The 22,365-nt window shown below is 45.0% G+C and overlaps 1 protein-coding gene across 1 annotated transcript in view; it reads right to left on the bottom strand.

The window, feature by feature from the left end:
• Positions 1–22,365, bottom strand: part of LOC308096548 (plexin-A1-like) — a gene marked incomplete at its 5' end in the record, with an annotated part of 336,263 nt that overhangs the window by 72,524 nt on the left and 241,374 nt on the right. The window contains 4 exons of the mRNA XM_080443965.1: positions 1,718–1,861; positions 7,016–7,252; positions 10,560–10,653; positions 20,826–20,890. Coding sequence (XP_080300091.1) covers positions 1,718–1,861; positions 7,016–7,252; positions 10,560–10,653; positions 20,826–20,890 — 540 coding nt within the window. The remainder of the gene's footprint in view (positions 1–1,717; positions 1,862–7,015; positions 7,253–10,559; positions 10,654–20,825; positions 20,891–22,365) is intronic.

Below are 22,365 nucleotides of genomic sequence, written 5' to 3'. Positions count from 1 at the left end.
TATTAAACGAATGAAAAGTATTAACAAGAGCTTGTGATGAAAAACTTTCCTGAAAAGTAACCGTTTTGGACATACAAGGTTTCGGCCGACAGCGACGGAACACAAGAGAGACCCCAGAGCGGTGTTGTGCTGGAGGAGTGAAGGGCAGACAGGCAAACTTCAAAAAGCTGAGGGACAAATCAAACAAGTTTCTCCGAAAAAACTCGAGGGGAAGAACGCACACAGCTGCCAACACACAGCTGCGCATCTGAGGGCACCCACACACACACACCCACACACACACACACACACACACACACACACACACACACACACACACACACACACACACACACACACACACACACACACACACACACAGGACACCCACTGGGGTCTCCTGTATGTAGGGCATTCTACATTTGGAATGGAGCGCTACAGCTGTGCCCTTCTATACAGTACTACCCAAAGGACACACACACACACAGTCCCACGTACCCCATGCACGCTCCTACACACAAACAGACGCGCGCACACACTGGAGCACCGATAAATATTCAACAAACGCGGGTTGACGTGCAAACTCGTACAAACAAACAGAGTTGCACCGCGGAGCGGGGCCGGCGTGGAGCGGCCGAGAGCGATCATATTGCATTACACGCAGTCAGAGTAGACCCCGTCACTGTGTGGCTCTCTGAGGTTTATTGGCTACAGCTGGCAGCGAGTAAATGTCATAAAGACATAGTGGAATGACTGCAGAGGGACGCGGCGATATAACTTTTATAAAGGGGGCCGTTTTCAGAGGGCGTACTTGTGGGACATTCGAGCTAACAGCGGTGTTAGCGCTCGGAAGCGCGCGCTTGACTCACGGGTTGACCTATTCAACACCCACTTCAGAAAACCAAATGGACCCCTCTCATTTGTACACTCTTTGGAATTAATGAACACAGGGATTTTTACTGCGTAGAGAGAGTGTCAACGTCTGCTCAGGTCAATTCGGTGAAAGGGAGATTTTGACAGCGTCTGAGTTTGAATTGCAGCCCGGGGCTCGATATTGACAAGTTCTCTTGACTTTACCACTAATTACACTGGGGGATACTCTCACATGACATGACCACTAATGACTACAAATGTCCACAGAATATATATCAGATATCCACAGAATTTCATTCATTCATAGCTTAGGCAGAGATGGCGTGTCAACAAATGTCAACATAACTTGCCATTGTTGCTGTGAGAGGAGTCTTAAAGAGGACGTCTGAATGGATGTTGTGCTTAATGTATAGTCTACTGTCTGAATGGATGTTGTGTCTAATGTATAGTCTACTGTCTGAATGGATGTTGTGTCTAATGTATAGTCTACTGTCTGAATGGATGTTGTGTCTAATGTATAGTCTACTGTCTGAATGGATGTTGTGTCTAATGTATAGTCTACTGTCTGAATGGATGTTGTGTCTAATAGTCTACACAGTCTGAATAGATGTTCTGTGATGATGTAACGTTTCACTTCATCTTGTGGGTCAAATCTTTGAATTGTCTGTTAAAGATTTGACCCACACACACAAACGGGTAATCAGACAAAGTAAGAGCACAAAGTAGGAACATCCGAACGAAAGTCAAGCAAAGTCAAATTCCAGTCAAAGTGTCACTAATGGAGACAACTGGGAGAAGGAGGGGTCAGAGAGAGAGAGAGGGAGAGAGAGAGACACAGAGAGAGGAGGGTGGAGGTGTATCTGACCGTGACTTTGTGCTGTCCGGTGAGGTTGGGCCATTCACACAGCAGCTGGCTCTCAGACAGGGTGAGAACACATGGGGTGTCCCCGATCAACACGGTGTAGTTCAAACGACTGTTACCTGGAGCTGCAGGGATCAGATTACGACCCTGCAGAGAGAGACAGACAGACAGACAGAGAGAGAGAGAGAGAGAGAGAGAGAGAGAGAGAGAGAGAGGTAGAGGGAAGAGTAATTAACCAATTAAACTCCTCTCTCATCCTTTTTCTTATCCTTTAAGCACCCTGTATTTGGAATGTAATAATAATATATTCAAATAAATAATAGTAAAATAACAATAATAGGCACACACAGAAATATATGTTTTAAAAAAAAAACTATTTTAAATACTTTGATTTAATGATTCGATGTTTTTCTTTCAATTCAATTAATAATAAAGAATGCCAGTTTAACCACTTTCAACTTGGTGTCCCTATTTAGGTCATGTCATTGTTAATAATAATATCATTAACAATGACATGTACATACAGAGATAGTCATTTCGCTACAGGGGGGGGGGGCACAGCCAGAAGCTATATTCATATTTTTGGGGCTTTTTACCCTTTTTCTCCCCGTTATGCCAATTAATTCCTCCACACACTAATGTGTGTGTTGTCACGGCTGTTGTAATTCTACTGACTCACCTGCCAGTGAGGAGCCCCCACCGGGAGGACGTAGAGCCTTCGTCCTACTCCTCCCACCCAACACTCCCCGCTGACAGCTGCCGCCTCAGCCCGTAGGTGTACGACATACAGTATTAGTGGCAAATATCACCCTCCCCGCCCGAATAGTGTTTGTTTAGACGCTCGACGAATGCACCGCTGTGGATTCGAACCCCCGGCCGCTGCGGGTCAGTGGGGCTGGTCACTGTACCACCGCGCCACCCGAGCACCCTATTTTCAGGGCTGTTTTATAAGGGGCATAAATTAGGCTTTAAGGGGGTTTGAACAGCAGTATAACAGTCACTATTTATTTTCATAAACAAACATTTATTAACGGAGAGGGGCGGGGGGGGGGGGGGGAGATCTTTTTTCAGTAATTGCAGAAATCCCCCCCGCTTGGCTCATGGAAGAGGGGAGGGAGGGGAGCGGGCCGTCTGTTTAGAAAGTGCTGATGAGGAGGGCTAAATGTAATTTGGGGGTGGGGGTGGGGGGCTGGGCTGGGTTGGGTCGGGGGGTGGTGGGGGAGGGGAGGGGGGGGGGGGGGGGGGTCGCATTCGCCAGGCAATTAATTTCTCATCTGAGAAACCGCTGTGTGTGGTTTATTTAACGTCGTCGCCTGTTTGTCTGAGGGAGAATGGATAGGAGTGTGCATGTGGGTGTGCACGTGCGTGTGTGTGTGTGTGTGTGTGTGTGTGTGTGTGTGTGTGTGTGTGTGCGTGTGTGTGTGTGTGTGCGTGTGTCATTATTAAGTGTTTGTGTAAGGTGAATATGTATCTGCATTTTCGTGTGTACGCATGCCTGCACACAGGTTTGCATCTGTGAGCACGTCACGTGTGTGTTATTATGCAGTATTTGTTTTCTTGTGTGTGTATCCGTGCAAAACATTTGCACGTTCGCTCTTATGTGCGTGCGACCGTGCGTGTGTGTGAACTGAGAGGGAAAAGAATACTGTGTTCCAGATTGTGAGCAGAGAGGACAAGTCTCTCTGTCCCACTGATTCATCATGCTTCATCTCTCTCTCTCTCTCTCTCTCTCTCTCTCTCTCTCTCTCTCTGTATTGTCTTCAGCCTAGTCTCTTGTTATCTCTGACCACCTGCTCCCCATTGCATGTCTCCTTCCTCTCCTCCTTCTGCTTTCTCTCTGTTCATCTCCACCACTTATGTATTGTTTTGTATCTTTTGCCCTTGATTTCCTTGTTTTTCAGTGTTACTTTTCCCTCTCCTCTTTTCATTCATTTATTAATGCATTTATTAATGCATTTATTAATTCATGTATTACTTTATTAATGCCTGTATTTATTTATTTACGTGTTCGTTTGTATGTGTCTATTTGTGTATGTTTATTATTAAGCGACCCCCCACTTTAGTAAACCGGTGGTTTACGATGAGCGAGCGAACACTGCGGTGAAATCGTATCAATCCCAACAGCATCCATTCAGAGAATCCAATTAGCCTACATGTGAACTAATGCTTAACATTCATTCCACTTTGATTACATTGTTGTGAAATGCATGAGGCAACGGATGAACGCTCTAATTGCAGCATGTGATTGCAAACTAAATGCTTAACTAAATGTTTTTTTTTGGTAATATTTTCGCTAATACAATAATGCCCACAGTGTGTGGAGGACACACACGGTGAAGTCCTGAGGGTTAATGAGACTCTGACTGAGTCCCATTAAAAAAGGCAATAATCTAGAACTTGTTTTAATGAATAAAACATTACCGTATTTTAACCACATGAACCCTGGCGTCCCTATTCTGGGTCGAACAATTGGCAGAAATTAGTCCATCTTCTACATACAAGCTCACAAGCAACGCGGCGCGTTGTGAGCTTGTATAGATGGGCTATTTTCAGCAAAGAGATTTGGAGTAGAGGTAAAAAAAAAAAAAAAAGAAGAAAAAGAGTGGACCTAGTATAGATCCTTGGGGGGACCCCGGGCAAGTATATAGGGTTAAAGTGGTTCATGAATAAAACAATGTACTAACCAATCTGTATGGTAGGGTTTCCCAAATGGGGGTATGTGTGCACCTAGGTGTACACGGAGGAGGTATTACATGGGGTAAATGAGGGAAAGTGGAAGAACTTATTTTACTATATTGAGTGATAAAACAAGTGAAAATGTCCACATAATTATATATATATATATATGTATATACTAGGGCTGACCCAAATAACTCGAATATTCGAAGCTTCGTTCGATGGCACAAGATTCAAACATTTTTTTTTTTAATCGAGTAATTGGCCGTTTTTTAAATTTGATATATGTTTTTCTCCAAACAAGTACAAATGCAAAATATAAGGTGCTTACCCGCTTGCCCCAAATGTTAACTAGGTGTCCAGAGTATTTGTGCAATGTATTAGCCCTAGTATATACATATACATATACCCCCCCCATGGCAGTTCCACGTTGTAAATGTGTGTCTTCACCACTCGGCACAGCGACAGCGACTAGGAGAAGAAGGCGACGCCCTCAGACACAGACGACTGAATTCCTCTCCTCTAAATATTTCAGGTGAGGTGTGCGGGAGATAACGGGAACGACACGCGTACAAGTACACGCCGCGCGCAAATTGCCAATTAAAATCCTGAGACTTATTTCCAATGGCCGCTAATGAAAATGAATCCCAACCATAATGGTAATCCCCTAGCCTGTGGACCTGGGTGCTTCAACATTACCCTGGCAGCACTGGAAATTCATTAACGCAAATTGAAATGAATATTGTGTGCACTGTAATGCTGCGTTCACGCTATAGCGGAAGAAGCTATACAAAACAACCAAGCGTTTGTCAGTTACACTGTCTCAGAGTCGCCGTTCCAAGTGTTGTCCAACGCGCTTGTTGACGGCGTCAAGCGTGCGTCCATGTTTGGTAGCGAAAAAATACAAATATATTATAAAGGCTTGGGTTAAAAAAACAGGGAACTGCCTGGTGTCAATAATTAGTTTTCCCCCCAATTACAAGTAGGAATTAGAGATAAGGAGAGGGGTAATGGTGAAACAAAAACATAACGTTTGATGGACGTTTCACCGCACCATTGGAGCGATGCAAACAAACTTGAAGCCCAGCTCAACTTTTTCTCTGTAGCTTTTGTAGCTCGGTGTCAGTTTGTATCTTTGTGTTGCTGGCTTTCCATTTAAAATGTCTTAGTTGTAGCACGTCACTTTGTTGCTGCTAGGATGAAATAGCAGCAAGAGAGGGAGAAAAAGACATTAGACTGCAGTTTGAGGCAGCCGAGAGAGAGAGAGTTTGGGAAGGACAATGCTCGGCCATGGAGAGGCTGAGGAATTTGCCCGAGCTATTATGCCTGTGAGCTTTTTCCTCTTTATTTGATTATTTGATTTTTTTTTGAGAGACCTTGCAAAAACTTTCTGAAAATCAAAACATGTATCTGTGTATCTGTCTTTGTGTATTTTTTGTATGTGAGTGTGTGTATGCCTGCCATAATAAGTGCAAGACAAGCTCAATATGTGTGCTTCGACTGCATCTGTGAGCAGCAAAACCTTGAAAGGAAAGTCTAAGCTAGCAGTATTTCAAATCCTGAATGCGCTCTCTCTCTCTGTGTGTGTGTGTGTGTGTGTGTGTGTGTGTGTGTGTGTGTGTGTGTAGTTCACAACAGACAGTACCTGGCTCCTGCAAGAATTATGATTAGGAAACAGGAGAAATTGAGCGATACTTGGTTGTAGTACATGTACAGCCTAAACACACAGTCATATATTCATGTATGCAGTGCATAGCCACATTTTTTGTGGGTCTAATTGTATACACAAAAAGTAATAAACCAAATAGCCTATGACTGTGAAAAAAAAAAAAAGCATTATGAAATTGTAGATCTGTTATTTACACTAATTTAATTTTTGGTTATTATTATTTACAGGTTGGTGTCTTGCACGCTTTCCTCTGCCGCCAGCGTGTGAATGTGTGTGAATGAGTGAATGAATGAATGTGAAGCACGTTGTAAAGTGCTTTGGAGAAAGGCACCATATAAAATGTAGTCCATTTAACTTTCCATGTTCAAATAACAGAACTTATTAAACACAGCTTAAACACATGTCTTACTTTAATTGGTTCAAATGGGAAATTATTAGAAGAGAAACTTGATTTAATTCAAATCCGGGAACGCATCTGTGTCATTTTAGATTTCTTTGGCTGTTCAAAAATAGCAGATATACAAGCTTGTAGATCTGCTATTTCTTTTTTAAATCGTGAACATTCGTGCAAATCTTTGAATTTATGGGCCTATAATTTTTTTAACGAACATTTGTAACTCAAATCTTTGCTTCTGGGGCGGGGGGGGGGGGGGGGGGGGGTTCCCTGGCTGGAACAAAATATTTTGAGATGGGGGTCCGTGGCCAAATACATATCATTTTGGGGGTCCTTGACATTAAAAAGTTTGGGCACCACTGGGATAGCAACATACGTTTTTCATAAACCAGTTAGGATTTAGAAGACATTTGTAGATGCGTTAATTGGCAGCTGCATGTGTTCAAGTGGGAAATTATTAGAAGAGAAACTGATTTGGTGTTGCAGTGACTGTCTGGTGGCCACATTTGCAGACAAAGTGAAATACTGCACTCTCTCAACTCTAGATGGACATTTGACTGACCTTGAGTATGAGCGGGGAGGTGGGTTTGAGCTCCAGGACGCCAGAGGGGCTGAGGGGTTCGAACACGGGGTCCGGGTAGTAGCTGAACGTCTCGTTGACCACCACCAGCGCGTGGACGTTGTCCATGTAGAAGCCGATCTCGTCCGGGCCGGTCCCCGTCTCCGAGAAGCCCAGCTCCGAGTCGGCCACGGACGGAGCCAGACACACCATCACCGAGTTGTTGTATACCGTACAGTTCTGAACGAGAGAGAGAGCAAGAGAGAGAGAGAGAGAGAGAGAGAGAGAGAGAGAGAGAGAGAGAGAGAGAGAGAGAGAGAGAGAGAGAGAGAGAGAGAGAGAGAGAGAGAGAGAGAGAGAGATGATGAGAAGAGAGAAAAGAAACACATGTAATTCCACAGATAGTTTTGCAGAAATGGACATGAAGGCTGTCAACATTAAAGGGGAAATGAGTCATTGTTATTTGTTGGCCTCTTTATGTGACATGCCATGGTCTTGTGTAAACAAACGGAGTAAGTGAAGGCAGGGGAATTATACTGACAAGAAAGATGGATGCTTTCCATTTAAAACTTATTAGATACACTCTTTGGGTGGGAGTGTGTGTGTGTGTGGGGGGGGGGGGAGTGGGGGGGGGCTACATTTCCTTTAGTACTGTACACTTTTGAGGTACTTGTTCTTCCATTACTTTATTCTTTTCCTTTCAGAGGGCACCGGTACTGGTGGTTGTACTGGTCAGCTCCCAGGTTTTAATGTGTGTGTCTGTCTATGTGCGTTGCTGGAACGTAGGCCCTCATTTATCAACACGGCGCAGACCAAATAATGGGCGTATGGCGAGATCACCGCAACTTTCGGCATTTATCAATATATCCTGACGTTGGCTTCCTCCTACCGTACGCTGAGATCTCACGTCTGGTCGATAGCAGTTGTTGACTTTGGCTGCGCCCGTTTATTCCATTCTAGACCTGCGGAGCAGCATTGTCTGACTGTCTGACAGGCATCTGGACATATAATCCACTCCTAAATGTATATCTACACTAATAAATAATCCCTGTGAAAATATAACATTTTATAAAGTAATTTAAACAAACTGCTTTAACAGTCATTCAGTTAAGCTTCCAGATCTGGCTGCATTGGCTATTTGAAAATAGCAGATCTACAAGCTCACAACAGGTCCCCTCCCGACACGTTGTGAGCTTGTAGATCTGCCATTTTCAAAATGTACGAGCGCTTCTGCGAGAGCATTTTCGGGAGCCCCGACCATCTTTTCATGGACAGTGAGGTCTACAAACTTACAGTAGCTTGTCCTATGTTATGGAGTTATGTCATAGAGAGTTATGTAGGCTACACAACCTGGCTGGGTTAAGGATATAAACCCGACGATCGAATCTCTTATTAACGTGGCGGCACGGGATCACTGCCACCCGTCCGAGTCTCACGGGGAATATCCTACATGACTGCTTGTGCACTGCTCGGTATGGGTTAAATAAATTAATATACAAACCCCATTCATGGCGATGTGATTGGTATCATAATATGTCATTCGTGTAGGCTATTAGCCTACGTGACAAAGATTGTACCGCTACGGATTACATGAAAGACACAGTTGGGCGTGTGTGTGTGTGTATGTGTGTGTGAGAGAGAGAGGGGCGTGTGCGTGTGTGACTTGACAGGCAGCGAGGCGAGCCGTCGAAACTCTTTTGGCTTCCCATGCTTTATTTGGTCGTATTCTGGTTCTCCATGTCGTAAAATCAGGGCGTTTCGAGAATATTTAAGGGCGTGTTATTCAAATGACGCTCGGTTTCAGCCGTGACATTTATCAAGGCTCCGACCCAATGTACGCTAGGATTGGCTGTGTAGGATTCGTTGATAAATGTGACTTCGACGTTGGTGTACGGCCGAATATATGGAAAAATGTAAGCCGGTTTATAGGCTCCGTTGATAAATGAGGGCCGTAGTGTTTAACCTGAACTGATTATTTACTTTTTCGTACCCCTTTAACCCATTAAGACCGGGAAATCATCTGTCATTTTAGATTTTAACCACTTTCACCATTATTAAGCTTGTAGATCTGCTATTTTAGAAAAATCATGAACATTTTGCAAATCTTTGAATACATGTATATTTTTAAAGCAAATATTTGTAACTCAAATCTTTGCTTCTGGTGGGGTCCCTGGAACTAAATATTTTGAGATGGGGGTCCGCGGCCAAATACATATAGTTTTGGGGGTCCTTGACATGAAAAAGTTTGAGAACCACTGATATTATTAGCAACATACTGTAAGTGTTTCAGAAAACTTTTAGGATTTAGAAGGCATTTGTGGAATCGGCCTCAGGTCTTAATGGGTTAAGTAGGCCTTATTGGTACTTTTCCTCAGTAATAGTAGTAAGTACAGGCTCTGAGTACTTGCTCTACCTCTGTCTCCGTTCGTCCTCTGCTGAAAGGTTACATCATATCCTTGGCCAAAATGTGCATATTTCCTACATTTCTATAGGAATATATATATATATATTTATATTCTGATCCAAATGGGGTGTCGCATGTAAGTGGGTCTATGCGGGTCAGTAGCAAATGCTGGAGGGGTCTGGCACGGCTAATAGAAACAGTTTGATATACAGTAGTTAAATTGGGGCGGCAGTGGCTCAGGAGGTAGAGCGGCCAACTTGGGAATCGGAAGGTTCCCTGGTTCGATCCCCAGCTCGTTCTGGCTTAGTGTCGAAGTGTCCTTGAGGGGGACAATGGACCCCTAACTGCTCCTGACGAGTGCAGGGTGGCGTCTTGCATGGTTGCCTCCGCTGTCGCTTTTGGAGAAAGGCGCTATAGAAATGTCTCGCACCACATTCACCGTTTACAAGGCCTACATGTAAATTCAGTAATGGGTTGAATCTAGGGGTACACCAGTTAATCTAACAAATCAATTGAATCGATAAATTCATAATAAATTCATTCATATATATTGTTTTACAGAAACAAACTGCCAACTGCCAAAATAGCAGTTCTACAAATTCATGTCGTCTCATCGTGACACATTGTGAGCTATTTTCGCTATTTTTTGTGTGACACCCGTTATGCTCCTTTGTACTTTGTGCCTCTCAATTGTGCGATTTATTGAAAAGGTAATGGATGAAATAATGTCTAAGAAGATAATGGATAATCCTGTCTGTGTCTGAGGCCATCAGGCATCAATGTGCTGCCGCCGCTACAGGCTGGTTCCCCTTTCAACAGACACGATGAAAGGTCAACTGGCTGGCAAGCACGTACACACACACACGCACGCTCGCTCGCGCACTTGCACACACACACACACACACACACACACACACACACACACACACAGAGGAAGCGGTGGCATTTGAAAGGCTAAGTGGCTGGAGGTAGTGTTGGATGTCTAGCAGTAGAAATGGGAGAACGCCACAACACACACAGACAGATTGTCTGCCACCTTGGAGAGCTCAATCGGAAGTGCGTGTGTGTGTGCGCGCGTGTGTGTGTGTGTGTGTGTGTGCGTGCGTGCGCGCAGAGGATGCGCTAGGTCAAGTCTGTACTCACATGGAAGGACTCTGCCTGTCCGTACTTGGCTCGTATTTTGGGCTCTCGGATGGTTGCCAGGTTGGTCCCGCTCACAGTCAGCAGAGTGCCGCCACTATACAGGGGACAGACAGAGAGACTCAGGGTACATTTACAAAACACAAAAAAATGAGGACGCCGGCCAAAAAGATTCTCTGCTCTGCAAATGCACCGTGGGGCATTGTAGCCCAGGGGTCTTCAAACTTCATCAGGTCACGGACCCCCACATTTAGGCTACTTTAATTAGGTCATCAACCTAGATGATTCTGTCGTAAGGACCCTGATATGAACAGATGTTTCTAAATGTCATAAAGTGGTTATTTCTGTCAAGAGCTTGTGACTAAATAATGTCTACATTTGATCCATTGAAACACAGGTTATCCCCACCCCCCCCCCCATCATTTCCTGAAAAGTACCAGTTTCCAAGGTTACAAGGTTTCCAACTAACAGCGATGATTATGTAGTGAAGACTTTGAATTAAATACAAATGTAAGTTCTTAATCTACTGCCATGTATGACATATTTTTTATGAGGTTACAGTGACATTGATATTTGCCCACCAACTTGTAATTAGTTCATCGTTGAGTCCAAATTTGGAATTATCTCAAGGCGGTTCTGAGATATCGAGGTTAACACCAAATCAAAGTTTGAGAACCACTGTACTGGCGGTCTCCTAATGTGCCGTAGTGTCATAGTAAATCAATGTCACAAAAAAAAAGAAATAAAAACTTCTTTTTTTTAAATACACTAAACAGACAACGGCAAGTCTTGCCAGGGACACATTTGTCCGTGTATGGACATATTGATGAGCCCTGGTTGTAGCCAACGCATGCCAAGACGCCAGACACGTGAATTTCCCATGTTATAGTGCGGGTTGTGCTTGTGGGTATAGTGCTGGTTTTTCTGCTGTTCTCGTTCGTTTGACTAAGGTTGCATCGGTTGGCTCGCTGAAAAAAACCTACAAGCAAAATGCCTGCCGTGTGGGGGTCGACTGCTACTGGTTCCTGACGCCCCCGGTCAAAGTTTGCCAACTCCACGCTTCAGACACGCTGAAAGCATTGTGTCAAATGAGCTCCACCCCCTTCGCCAACCAATAGAATGGATGGCATGACTGTGTGCCCTAATGACTATGCAGCGGAGGCACAAACAAGCATGAAAGAACAAAGTGCAAGACGGAGGGAAAATAGATCAAATAGAGACAGTGGCAGGTCGGAGACAGCGGAGAGATGAGAGAGAAATGGAACGAGCTAAATATTTCAATCAGAACCACAGTCATAGTACAAAGGCGCTGGTTGCCTTGGGTGCGGAGGAGCCAGCTTGTGAACTAAAGGTCAGCGTATTGAAAGGGTTTAATAAGGGTGTGTGAACACGTCTGCAGCGCTACGCCTCGCTTTGATGCCGCGCTTAGTGTTTGAAGGCTGATCCATGTTATTGGTGCCCGGGTCGTGCCTGTGGCGAGAACTATGCAGGGTGGTGATGCCGAACGCTTAGCTCGATGTACATCGCCGTGGCCTACGGAGCTTGGCCCTTGTGGGTTGCCGTATGTACCGTACCCATACCCTATACCTTAACCCTAACCTAGCTGCGAATGGCCCTAGCAGCATTTGAAGAGCTGCATGTGAGTGGTGTAGTAACAGCGTGAGCTGAGCTGCGATTGGTCTACTTTTGTCGGGTCGGAGATAAAGAGATACTGTAGATACGGATGTATAGAGACAGAGATACAGACAGAACCGTGTATTATAGGCCTCTTCGGGCACCACACCATGAAAAGAAGGGAATAGAGAAAGGACACGCGAGCTGAGAGACTCTGACTCCAGTACATTTTGAGCACGCTTTGAGTTACGAGCTTTTCTCGCGTGCTCTGCAGGATTATTTGCGGGGAACGGAGCCAGTGTGCCGTAAGTCAATAGAGTCTTATCCTGTCTTAGCTCATAGAGCTGTGAGCTCTGTAGCTCACACACACACACACACACACACACACTGGAGTCTACTCCCTTAGTAAGCGGTGATGTCAGCTCCCTGCGGGGCTTCCAGAAACGCTCTCGATCCCCCCCGTCTCCTGTTCTGCAGAAGACGCACGTCTCTTACCTCTGACTTAGACGACTGGCACGCGGCGCTGCAGGCGTTTTAAAAAGGATTTACACCCCACGTGGCGGGAGGATGTCTTCAGCGGCGGTAGCAGCGGCGCCTGGCGAGGTGATTTGGCAGGATGTTTAACTATGTCTGTTCTGTATTAGGCCAGTGGTTTGCAAACTGTTTCAAGTCAAGGACCCCCAAATTGATATGTATTTGGCCGCGGACACCCCCCCCCCCCCTCCCATCTGAAAGGGTTTAGTGCCAGGGACCCCCAGAAGAGAAGATTTATGTAAAAAAAAAAGAAAAAAAAAGAATTCTCCAAACATCAAAAATAGCAGCTGTACAAGCTCACGGCGCAGCATAAAGTGACACCCTGCAAGCTTTTAGATCTGCTATTTTTGAATAGCCAACTTGATAAAGTGGCCGTGATGCTATATTAACTACTTTTGCTCCGGTTTCTCTGTGTTCTTCTTCTTTTCTTGTCTCTCACCGAGTGATCTCGCCATTATCACCACCAGAGACGTTTGAAAAGTACACTCTAAAATCTGAGTGTTGATTTAACTCAGAGAGTGTGTAAATGACTATGGTTGATGGTGAAATATTCAGCTCTCTCCATTTATACACTCTGAATTAAATGAACACTAACATAGCCTATACATTTGTACTCTCTGTGTATTACTTACAGCTACTTGCACCAAAGCAACCACAACCAACAAAAACAAACATCCATTTTCTGACATTGTGGCTGATGTGAAAGTCAATCTCCTTAAAGTGATATTATGGAACTATATCTCTAACTGTCGATGGGTATCTCTTTTTTATCTCTCCATTCATCAGAGCCCCTTTTTCGGGGAGCAGCTTAATGCATAACAAGCAAACAGCACATTAATATCAAGCAGACACACAGGAACCTATTAATATCCGCGAGAAGCGAGGGTGAACTGGGACGGCTAAGCCTGGAGTAATGTCCTAGCTCGATTCAGTCCGTCAGCGTGGGCTATTGAGCTCACTAGATCACTGTAATGTCTCGGGAGTCTCGTTGTAGGTATAATAATCCGCAGCCAACTTCCCCGATAACCCATTGAGACCGGGAACGCATCTGTGTCATTTTTAGATTTCTTTGGGCTATTAAAAAAATAGCAGATCTACAAGCTCATAGCGCGGCACCGAGCGCTATGAGCTTGTAGAGCTGCTATTTTCTGAAAAATCGTGGAAAATGTGTGCAAATCTATGAAAATATGTTTTTTAAAGAGAACATTTGTAACTCAAATCTTTCCTTCTGCGGATTCTACAAATGTCTTCTAATTTTTTTTTTTTTTTTTTACTTATGTTGCTATAATATCAGTGGTTCTCAAACTTCTTCCATGTCAAGGACCACCCAAAATAATATGTATTTGGACCGTGGGCCCCCATCTCAAAATATGTTGTTCCAGGGACCCCCACAGAAGCAAAGATTTGAGTTAACAATTTTCGCTTTAAAAATATATATATTCAAAGATTTGCCCACATTTTCACGATTTTTCATAAAATAGCAGATCTACAAGTTCATAGCTACAGTATGAACTTGTATATCTGCTATTTTTGAATAGCCCAAAGAAATCTAAAAACGACACGAGATGCGTTCCCGGTCTTAATGGGATAAGTTGAAAACAGTCGAGTCGAAGTCGGTCGGTTGGTTGGCTTCCGCCGGCCGCGCTCCCCCCCCCCCCCCCGCCCCCCTCTGGCAGACAAAAAAGGAGGAGCGATGAGCCCGGTGAGTGTGATGATGTGCCAACTTCATTGTCTCCTGTCGTCTGGGTTTCTATTCCGCCCGGCAGTCTTATATCGTGTGTTGGCAGCCTGCCTGTTATACGGTGCTGGTGGTGAGGAAACAGGGGGGGGGGGGAGGGGGGGGAGGGGGGGGGAGGCTCGCTGTGTGTGTGAGTCAGTGTCTACCGGATTCAGTGTGTCAGCTAAACAGCTGTAGTGGAGGATATGTGAATCCATGATGCTATAGTAACAGGGGTCTTCTTCAACATGGGGGGGTGCGGGACCCCTAGGGGGTCCTCAGAGTTACTACAGTGGGGGGGCCACCAATAGAGATTTATTTTCTATTTTTACATTAACCACTTGAACCCTAGCATCCCTATTCTGAGGAGAACTTTAGCCTAAAATAGCAGGCGTTGTGAGCTTCATGTAGATTGGCTATTTTTTTCGGCAAAGAGGTTTGGTGTAGAGGGAAAAAGAAGAGCAGACCGAGTACAGAGCCAAAGGTAACTGCCTTCTTCAGGGTATCTGCAGATACCCTGAAGAAGGCAGTTAGTTACCTGCGTGCGTGTGCGGCCACCTTCTTGTCTCTTGAAGACCACCGTTTCGTTTATTCTACCGTTGGCCCAGCACCACCATAAGGACTTTGATGTGCGTAGCATTCTCGTACACAGTAATTGTCCAATTATTCTGCCATTATTTGACCTCTTTGATGACATCAGTATCGGCAATTTAAGCGTCCGACGTCTGCGTCATGTTCACACCATGACCTAGAATGGGCACCCTGTCTTTAAACGTGAATGTCGGTGCGCGGATGATGTTGTGAGCTACAGTATTATATGGGATGTTGCAGACAGAGCTTGTAGATCTGCTATTTTTGAAAAATCGTGAAAATGTGTGCATATCTTTGAGTATATATATTTTCGAAAGTGAACATTTTTTACTCAAATCTTTGCTTCTGGGGGTACAAAACATTTTCAGATGGGGGTCCGCGGTCAAATGTATATCAATTTTGGGGTCCGCGGCACGAAAAGGGTTGAAAACCACTGCTCTATGGGGCCACTGAGTCAGACTTTGTTATTGACTTTGCCAGCTTGCCAGCTATTCCGATCTTCTGAGATGGACTTTTGCCAAGTATCCACAGTGAGAGAGCCTCAAATATCAAACCGTTTATAGTTTGGGAAATGGTCCTTATAATGTCAAGTATAGCCCACACCGTGAGTCAGACAATATGGCAGACAATCGGCATGGTCCTTTAATCCATTAAGACCGGGAACACATCTGTGTGTCATTTTTAGATTTCTATTCAAAAATAGCAGATCTACAAGCTGTGATCTACATGATTCTGTAGATCTGCTATTTTTGAAAAATCGTAGCAAAATCTCAGATTATATATTTTTTTAAGTTACAAAAGTAAGTTTGAGTTACAAATGTCCGCCAAAAAAAAGGGGGAAAAAAAATATATTTGCACAACTTTTCAAGATTTTTCAAAAATAGCAGATCTACAAGCTCGTAGCGCAGCACTCGGTGCCGCGCTATGAGCTTGTAGATCTGCTATTTTTGAATAGCCAAAGAAAATAATCTAAAAATGACACAGATTCCTTCCCAGGTCTAAATGGGTTAATCATAATTCTATTCTATTATTTTCAATTCAATTGTTCTCTTATCCTTGAATATTCCATCCAGTGTCCCCCCCCCCCCCCTCCCTCTCTCTCTCTCTCTCTCTCTCTCTCTATGAGTGAGTCTTCTTAGCTCAGGTACATAGTACTTCAGGGACCAGAGAAGCACACAATGAGAATAGACTAGTAGTAGCTGGGGAAATCCAACTGTTCTTGTTAGTTTATCTCTCTCTTCCTCCTATACTTTTCTTCCGATATCTAATTTTTCCCCCCAACCTGGTCTATTATTTAATCCTCTTGTCGCCGACTACCTCCTTCCCCCCATCTCTCTCTCTCTCTCTCCCTCCATCTCCCTCTCTCCCTCTCCATCTCCCCCTCTCCCTCTCTCTCTCTCCTGTCACTATATTATTTTTTCTCCAGCATTACTTTTCTAATCCTCTCGCCGCAAACTCTCTCTCTCTCTATCTGCCACCCCCCCCCCCAGCCCTGCACCTCCCTCCCCGTTCTCTCGCTCTCCACGGCATTTCTCTTCCTCTCGCCTCTATCTATCTCTTTTTCACTACCTGCCTTTTGTCTAATCCTCTTGTCACAGCTTCCTCCCCCCTCTCTCTCTCTCTCTGTCTCTCTCTCTCTCCCTCCCTCTTGTCTCTTCACACAGGGCTGAGCAGGTGTCTGCTGGGGCAAAGTCAACGTAGCTCTTATTTCTCTCTCTCTATAACATCACTTATACCCTCCTCCACCTCTCCCTCCTCCAATCTCACCTTTTTAAAAATACCTCCTTCCATCCACCCCCCTCTCCTCTCAAGACCCCCTAGCACCATGGTGACTGTAGCCGTGGAGACGGTTACTCACCAACGGCCACAACACTTAGCGACAACAACTGGATGAAAGCCAATAAGTGTGAGAGGGATAAGAGCACAACCATGGTCGAGTTCAGCATTTTCCTATCTATCTATCTATCTATCTATCTCCACTTCTGTGTGTGTGTGTGTGTGTGTGTGTGTGTGTGTGTGTGTGTGTGTGTGTGTGTGTGTGTGTGTGTGTGTGTGTGTGTGTGTGTGTGTGTGTGTGTGTGTGTGTGTGTGTGTGTGTGTGTGACTGCTGGTAAGTGGTTTGCTGACCATGGTATTGATTGGCCAGCCGACTTGCCTGACCTGAACCCCATAGAGAATCTGTGGGGTATTGTTCAAGAGGCAGATGAGAGACACTTGACCCAACAATTCAGACGAGCTGAAGGCCGCTATCAAAGCCACCTGCGCTTCCATAACACCTCCTCGGCACTGCCACAGGACGATTGCCTAAATGCCACGCCGCGCTGATGCAGTAATTAGTTAAAAAGGGAGCCGAGACCAAGTACTGAGTGCATACATGAACATACTTTTCAGAAGGTTGACATTTCTGTATAATAAATCCTTTTTAGAAAGAGAGAGAGAGAGAGAGAGAGAGAGAGAGAGAGAGAGAGAGAGAGAGAGAGAGAGAGAGAGAGAGCGACAGAGAGAGAGACTTGATTGCTGTTTGAGATCTATCTTTTTATGTACCGTACAGTATATACCTTTAAATTATTTTATATATATATTGTTTTGTATTGTTTGTATTATAAGTAAATTGTTGTACTTGTTCCCATTTAAGTGTCAACCATAGACCATCTGTAGCCTTTTGTTCCCCGCTGGCAGAGGGCCTGGCCACAAGTTATACCTACCCCTTGGTTCAGGGCACCATGCCAGGTTCTTACTTCCTCTCGCGGAGGACTGGCAAAGCCAGTGTGGCCCAGAGACAACCCCACATGTTACATTTCACAACTTTTCGCTTAACCCATTCAATCCGGGAACACATCTGTGTCATTTTACATGTCTTTGGCTATTCAAAAATAGCAGATATACAAGCTCATAGCGCGGCACTCGGTGAAGCACTATGAGCTTGTATATCTTGTATAGCTTGTATAGCTTGTAGATCTGCTTTTTTCTTTATCGTGAAAATGTGTCCAAATCTTTGAATATATATATTTTCAAAACGAACATTTGTAAAATATATCGTTCCAGGGACCTCCAGAAGCAAAGATTTTAGTAAAAAATCGTAGCTTTAAAAATATAAACATTCAAAGATTTGCACACATTTTCATTTTTTTTCAATTTTTTTTGCAGATTTGCAAGCTCGTAGCACTATGAGCTTGTAGATCTGATATTTTTTGAATAGCCAAAGTATAAAATACTGATTATAGCTAAAAACTAAAATGATACAGATGTGTTCCCGGTCTTAATGGGTTAAGTTGGACAAGTTTAATTTGCACAGTTTTGTGTTGGTTGCGTGTTTCCACAGATTACCAATTGAAGTTAGCCTTTTGTCCCGTGTTTTAATTTAGAGTAGCCAATTATTTTGCACCCCTTTTTTTTCTCCCTCCTAATTTAGTCGTTGATGCCAATTAATTCCTCCCCACACATTTCTGTGTTGCCACGACTGTTGCACTCTACTGGCTCTCATGCCGTTGACAGACACCCGGGCGGGAGCACATAGCACCTACTCCTCCCGCTCAACACTCCCTGCCCCGGGCGGGAGCACATACTGTGGAACCTCCGTCCTACACCTCCCGTTCAACACTCCCTGCTGACAGACACCGCCCCAGCCCGTAACGTGGGCCAATTGTGTTCGTATAAACACTCGGCCAAACTGGCCACCGTGGTGGATTTCGAAAGCCCTTAAAGGAGTAGTTCACCCAAAAAATCACTTATTTTCTATCAATTGCACACCCCATGAAGCCTTGAATCCATGCATTTATTTTTGTTTTTGTGGCATTCCTAAGCCAATACTTTGATTCCTGTCTCCTACCGGCTAATGTATCCGGTAGGAGACACAAAGTAGATTATTTGTGTCTCCTACCGGACACACACCCGTCATCAAATTATTGGCTTAGGAATGCCACAAAAACTAAAATAAATCCATGAATTCAAGCAGGCACGGACTGGCACAGAAAATCGGCCCTGGCATTTGTGATCTTCACCGGCCCATAGCGGAGGTCGGCCGTGCGCGAAGCTAGGGGGGTGCGGTTCAGTCAGCTTTGAGGGGGAAAATGGGGAGTGTGAGTCTGCAGTCCTGACTGAGGTGGGAGGTCAGGGGTCATTCCACAGCTTGGGAGCCAGGAGGGAGAAGAGTCTAGGACGCTCAGAGAGTCGGCCAGGGTGTCGTATAGGGAAGAGAAGCACGCATGTTCTGTTCTGTTCTGTGGTGTGCTCCCTACTGTTCGGTTAATCCGGATTTATTCTTAGTTGCGCGTGGGTGTCGCACACCGAACATAGCAGATCTACAAGCTCACAATGCATCTGCTATTTTCGGTGTGCATGCAGGTATAATAACTCAGGCTTTATCCTGTGATCAAATGGCCCAACGTATAGTGATACATGCAGATGAACAAACAAGCTGGCACATCTTCTGCCTGTGCGTGCGTAAGTGCGTGTGTGTGTGTGTGTGTGTGTGTGTGTGTGTGCACTGCACTGTGTTTTTCTTGGGCAGATGGAGGAGAGATTTGGGGCTAAACACCAGGGACTCGGGGAGTCAGCATGCACACACACACGTGCACGCTTCTATTTGTGTAAACGGAGGCCGGGGGGATTCACCCCTGCGTGTGCCTTCTGAAGTAGAAACCCCCCCCCCGCTTTCAAAGCCACACAAACACCCGCGCAGGCACACGCTGCGGGGGGGGGGGGGGACCAGGGACAGTGGGGGGCGGGGCCACAGCTGCTTGTCAAACCGGGCCCTACTGGGCAGAGAGACGCAAACGCAACTCTTCCTCTAACCCTTTAAGACCTGAGGCGATTCTTTTAAAAAATCTAAATCCTAACAGTTTTTGGAAAAAAAAAAAAAAAAAATCCCGATTTTTCAAAAATAGCAGATCTACAAGTTCATAGCGCGGCACTCGGTGCCGCGCTATGAGCTTGTAGATCTGCTATTTTGAATAGCCAAAGACATCTAAAGTGACACAGATGCGTTCCAGGTATCAATGGGCTAATCACCCTGACTCTGTGTTCTCACACTCACTGATCACCGCGGGAGCACTACTGACTCTTCTCCAAACACATGACACATTACCTGGAATCAAAGAGCGATTGAACCGCTAGTTCAAACCCCGACTCCTGTCATTTTGACACACAGACCCATACGGGGATGCAGAGACGCAGTGATAACACAGGCATGTATTCTGTTTGGAGTTTGTAACACCACAGACTAATGTCCAGTCAAGTTTTTATGATAAAACAAAATGGCGTCCTATATTAAAATGGCCTGATGGGTCATGTGAGCAGTCAGTCTGTGTTCGCTGAAGGCACTAAGACCACAGTCCTTATCGCACGCCAGTGGGTCTCAAACGTTTCCATTTCAAGGACCCCCATTTGTATATGATTTTAGGCCACGGACCACCATTTGATACAGTATTTTATCGTTGAGACCGGTGCACCTATCTCCACTGTAAAATCTTCACATGGATTAAAAGCTAAATAAAATCTCACGACTGGATTTCTTTGTCCTAATGTGCGATTTTGGGAAACAGAGTGAAAAGGAGCCCTTGTAGAGCGGCTACTTTCGCTGCGCAACATGCTTCCATAGAGGACATGCTGACTTCTATGGAATCCAAATGACTGAACTCAGAGTTACAGACCCATAAGGGTCCATTTGGACCCCTGGTTGTCCCCGGACCCAACGTTGACATATAGACCTTAGTCCTAATCCTCAAACTTTCCTTTCAATCCTTCTGAGGGCCGTGTTAACCACAAAAACGCACATACAGTACACACATACACACACAATACACGCCTCTTACCTGGCAATGCTCCAGTCCGGCTCTATGCGGAGGATGGTGGGGTCATCCGTGTAGTTGAACTTGACCTCTGGTTCCTGAGCTCCGCGGCGTCGATGTCCCACCGTGACGCCGGTGCTGCCCTGGACCGCACCGGCCGGGGTCACGCACACGATCTCAACGAGAGTTCCTCCTGGATGACGAGACACAGGGGTCAAACCACGCTCGCTCTGTGTGCGCGCGCGTGTGTGTGTGTGTGTGTGTGTGTGTGTGTGTGTGTGTGTGTGTGTGTGTGTGTGTGTGTGTGTGTGTGTGTGTGTGTGTGTGTGTGTGTGTGTGTGTGTGTGTGTCAGTGGTGGAAAAAAGTACTCACATTTCTTACTTAAGTAAAAGTATCACTACTGCGATATAAAATACTCTGTTACAAGTAAAATACTTTTTTTATTTACTTGAGTAAAAGTACAAAAGTATTGGCATCAAAATGTACTTAAAGTACAGTAAGTAAGTAAAAGTGCTTTTTATGCAGAATGTCCCATTTCACAAGTTTTCAAATGTATAAAATCTATTAAAAGAATTGAAAACAGCAGATCTACAAGCTCACAATGTGTCGCATCGCGACGCATTGTGAGCTTGTAGATCGGCTATTTTCAATAGCCAAAGTTTAAATAGGGCTGAAGTGGTTAATGTATGTTTTGTAATAATACAAAGTAACTAGTAACTAAAGTTATTCCTAAAAAGGGGATGTAAAAGAGGAGAGTAAAGAGAGGGATGGCAGGATGAAGGAAGCATAGCCAGCCTGTAGAGTATGGCTTATTTTCACAGAATGTTCACAGACAGAATTAGGGACGCTAAGGTTCAAGTGGTTAAACTCCAGGACAGTGCAGAATATGACTGGTGCTGAAGTGATATGGAGGCAATAGCAGCACTCCTGAGACGGAGAGAGAGAGAATGTTAGTTAAAAATGCATGATTGGCTGAGTGGTGTGTGTGTGTGTGTGTGTGTGTGTGTGTGTGTGTGTGTGTGTGTGTGTGTGTGTGTGTGTGTGTGTGTGTGTGCGTGTGTGTGTGTGTGTGTGTGTGTGTGTGTGTGTGTGTTTCCGTGTCCCATAGGCACAGTAGCATTTTCGATTGCAGTCTAGAGTGCGCACAGCTACATTATCTAATATGTATTTAGCACAGTTGAGTGGTGGCTGCATTTCTGGGCCACTCCGTCATGCTATGAGATCTCTCCTCTCTCTCTCTGTGTGTGTGTGTGTGTGTGTGTGTGTGTGTGTGTGTGTGTGTGTGTGTGTGTGTGTGTGTGTGTGTGTGTGTGTGTGTGTGTGTGTGTGTGTGTGTGTGTGTGTGTGTGTGTGTGTGCTGCTGCATGTCACGCTGCTGCAAACTCAGGTAGAAGGGGAGGGACAGAGAGACGTTTCATTCGGCCCGTAACCATAGCAACCCCAGTCACAATGAGAACATGCTCCAGGAACCCCTCAGAGATCACACACAAACAAACACAGGGATACGCACGCACTCGCGCACGCACACACACACACACACACACACGCACACGCACACACACA

The sequence above is a fragment of the Gymnoscopelus braueri genome, assembly GCF_963280865.1.
Source record: "Gymnoscopelus braueri genome assembly, chromosome: 12".
In the NCBI taxonomy this organism is placed as follows: Eukaryota; Metazoa; Chordata; class Actinopteri; order Myctophiformes; family Myctophidae; genus Gymnoscopelus; species Gymnoscopelus braueri.
This window is presented reverse-complemented; position numbering and strand designations above follow the sequence as displayed.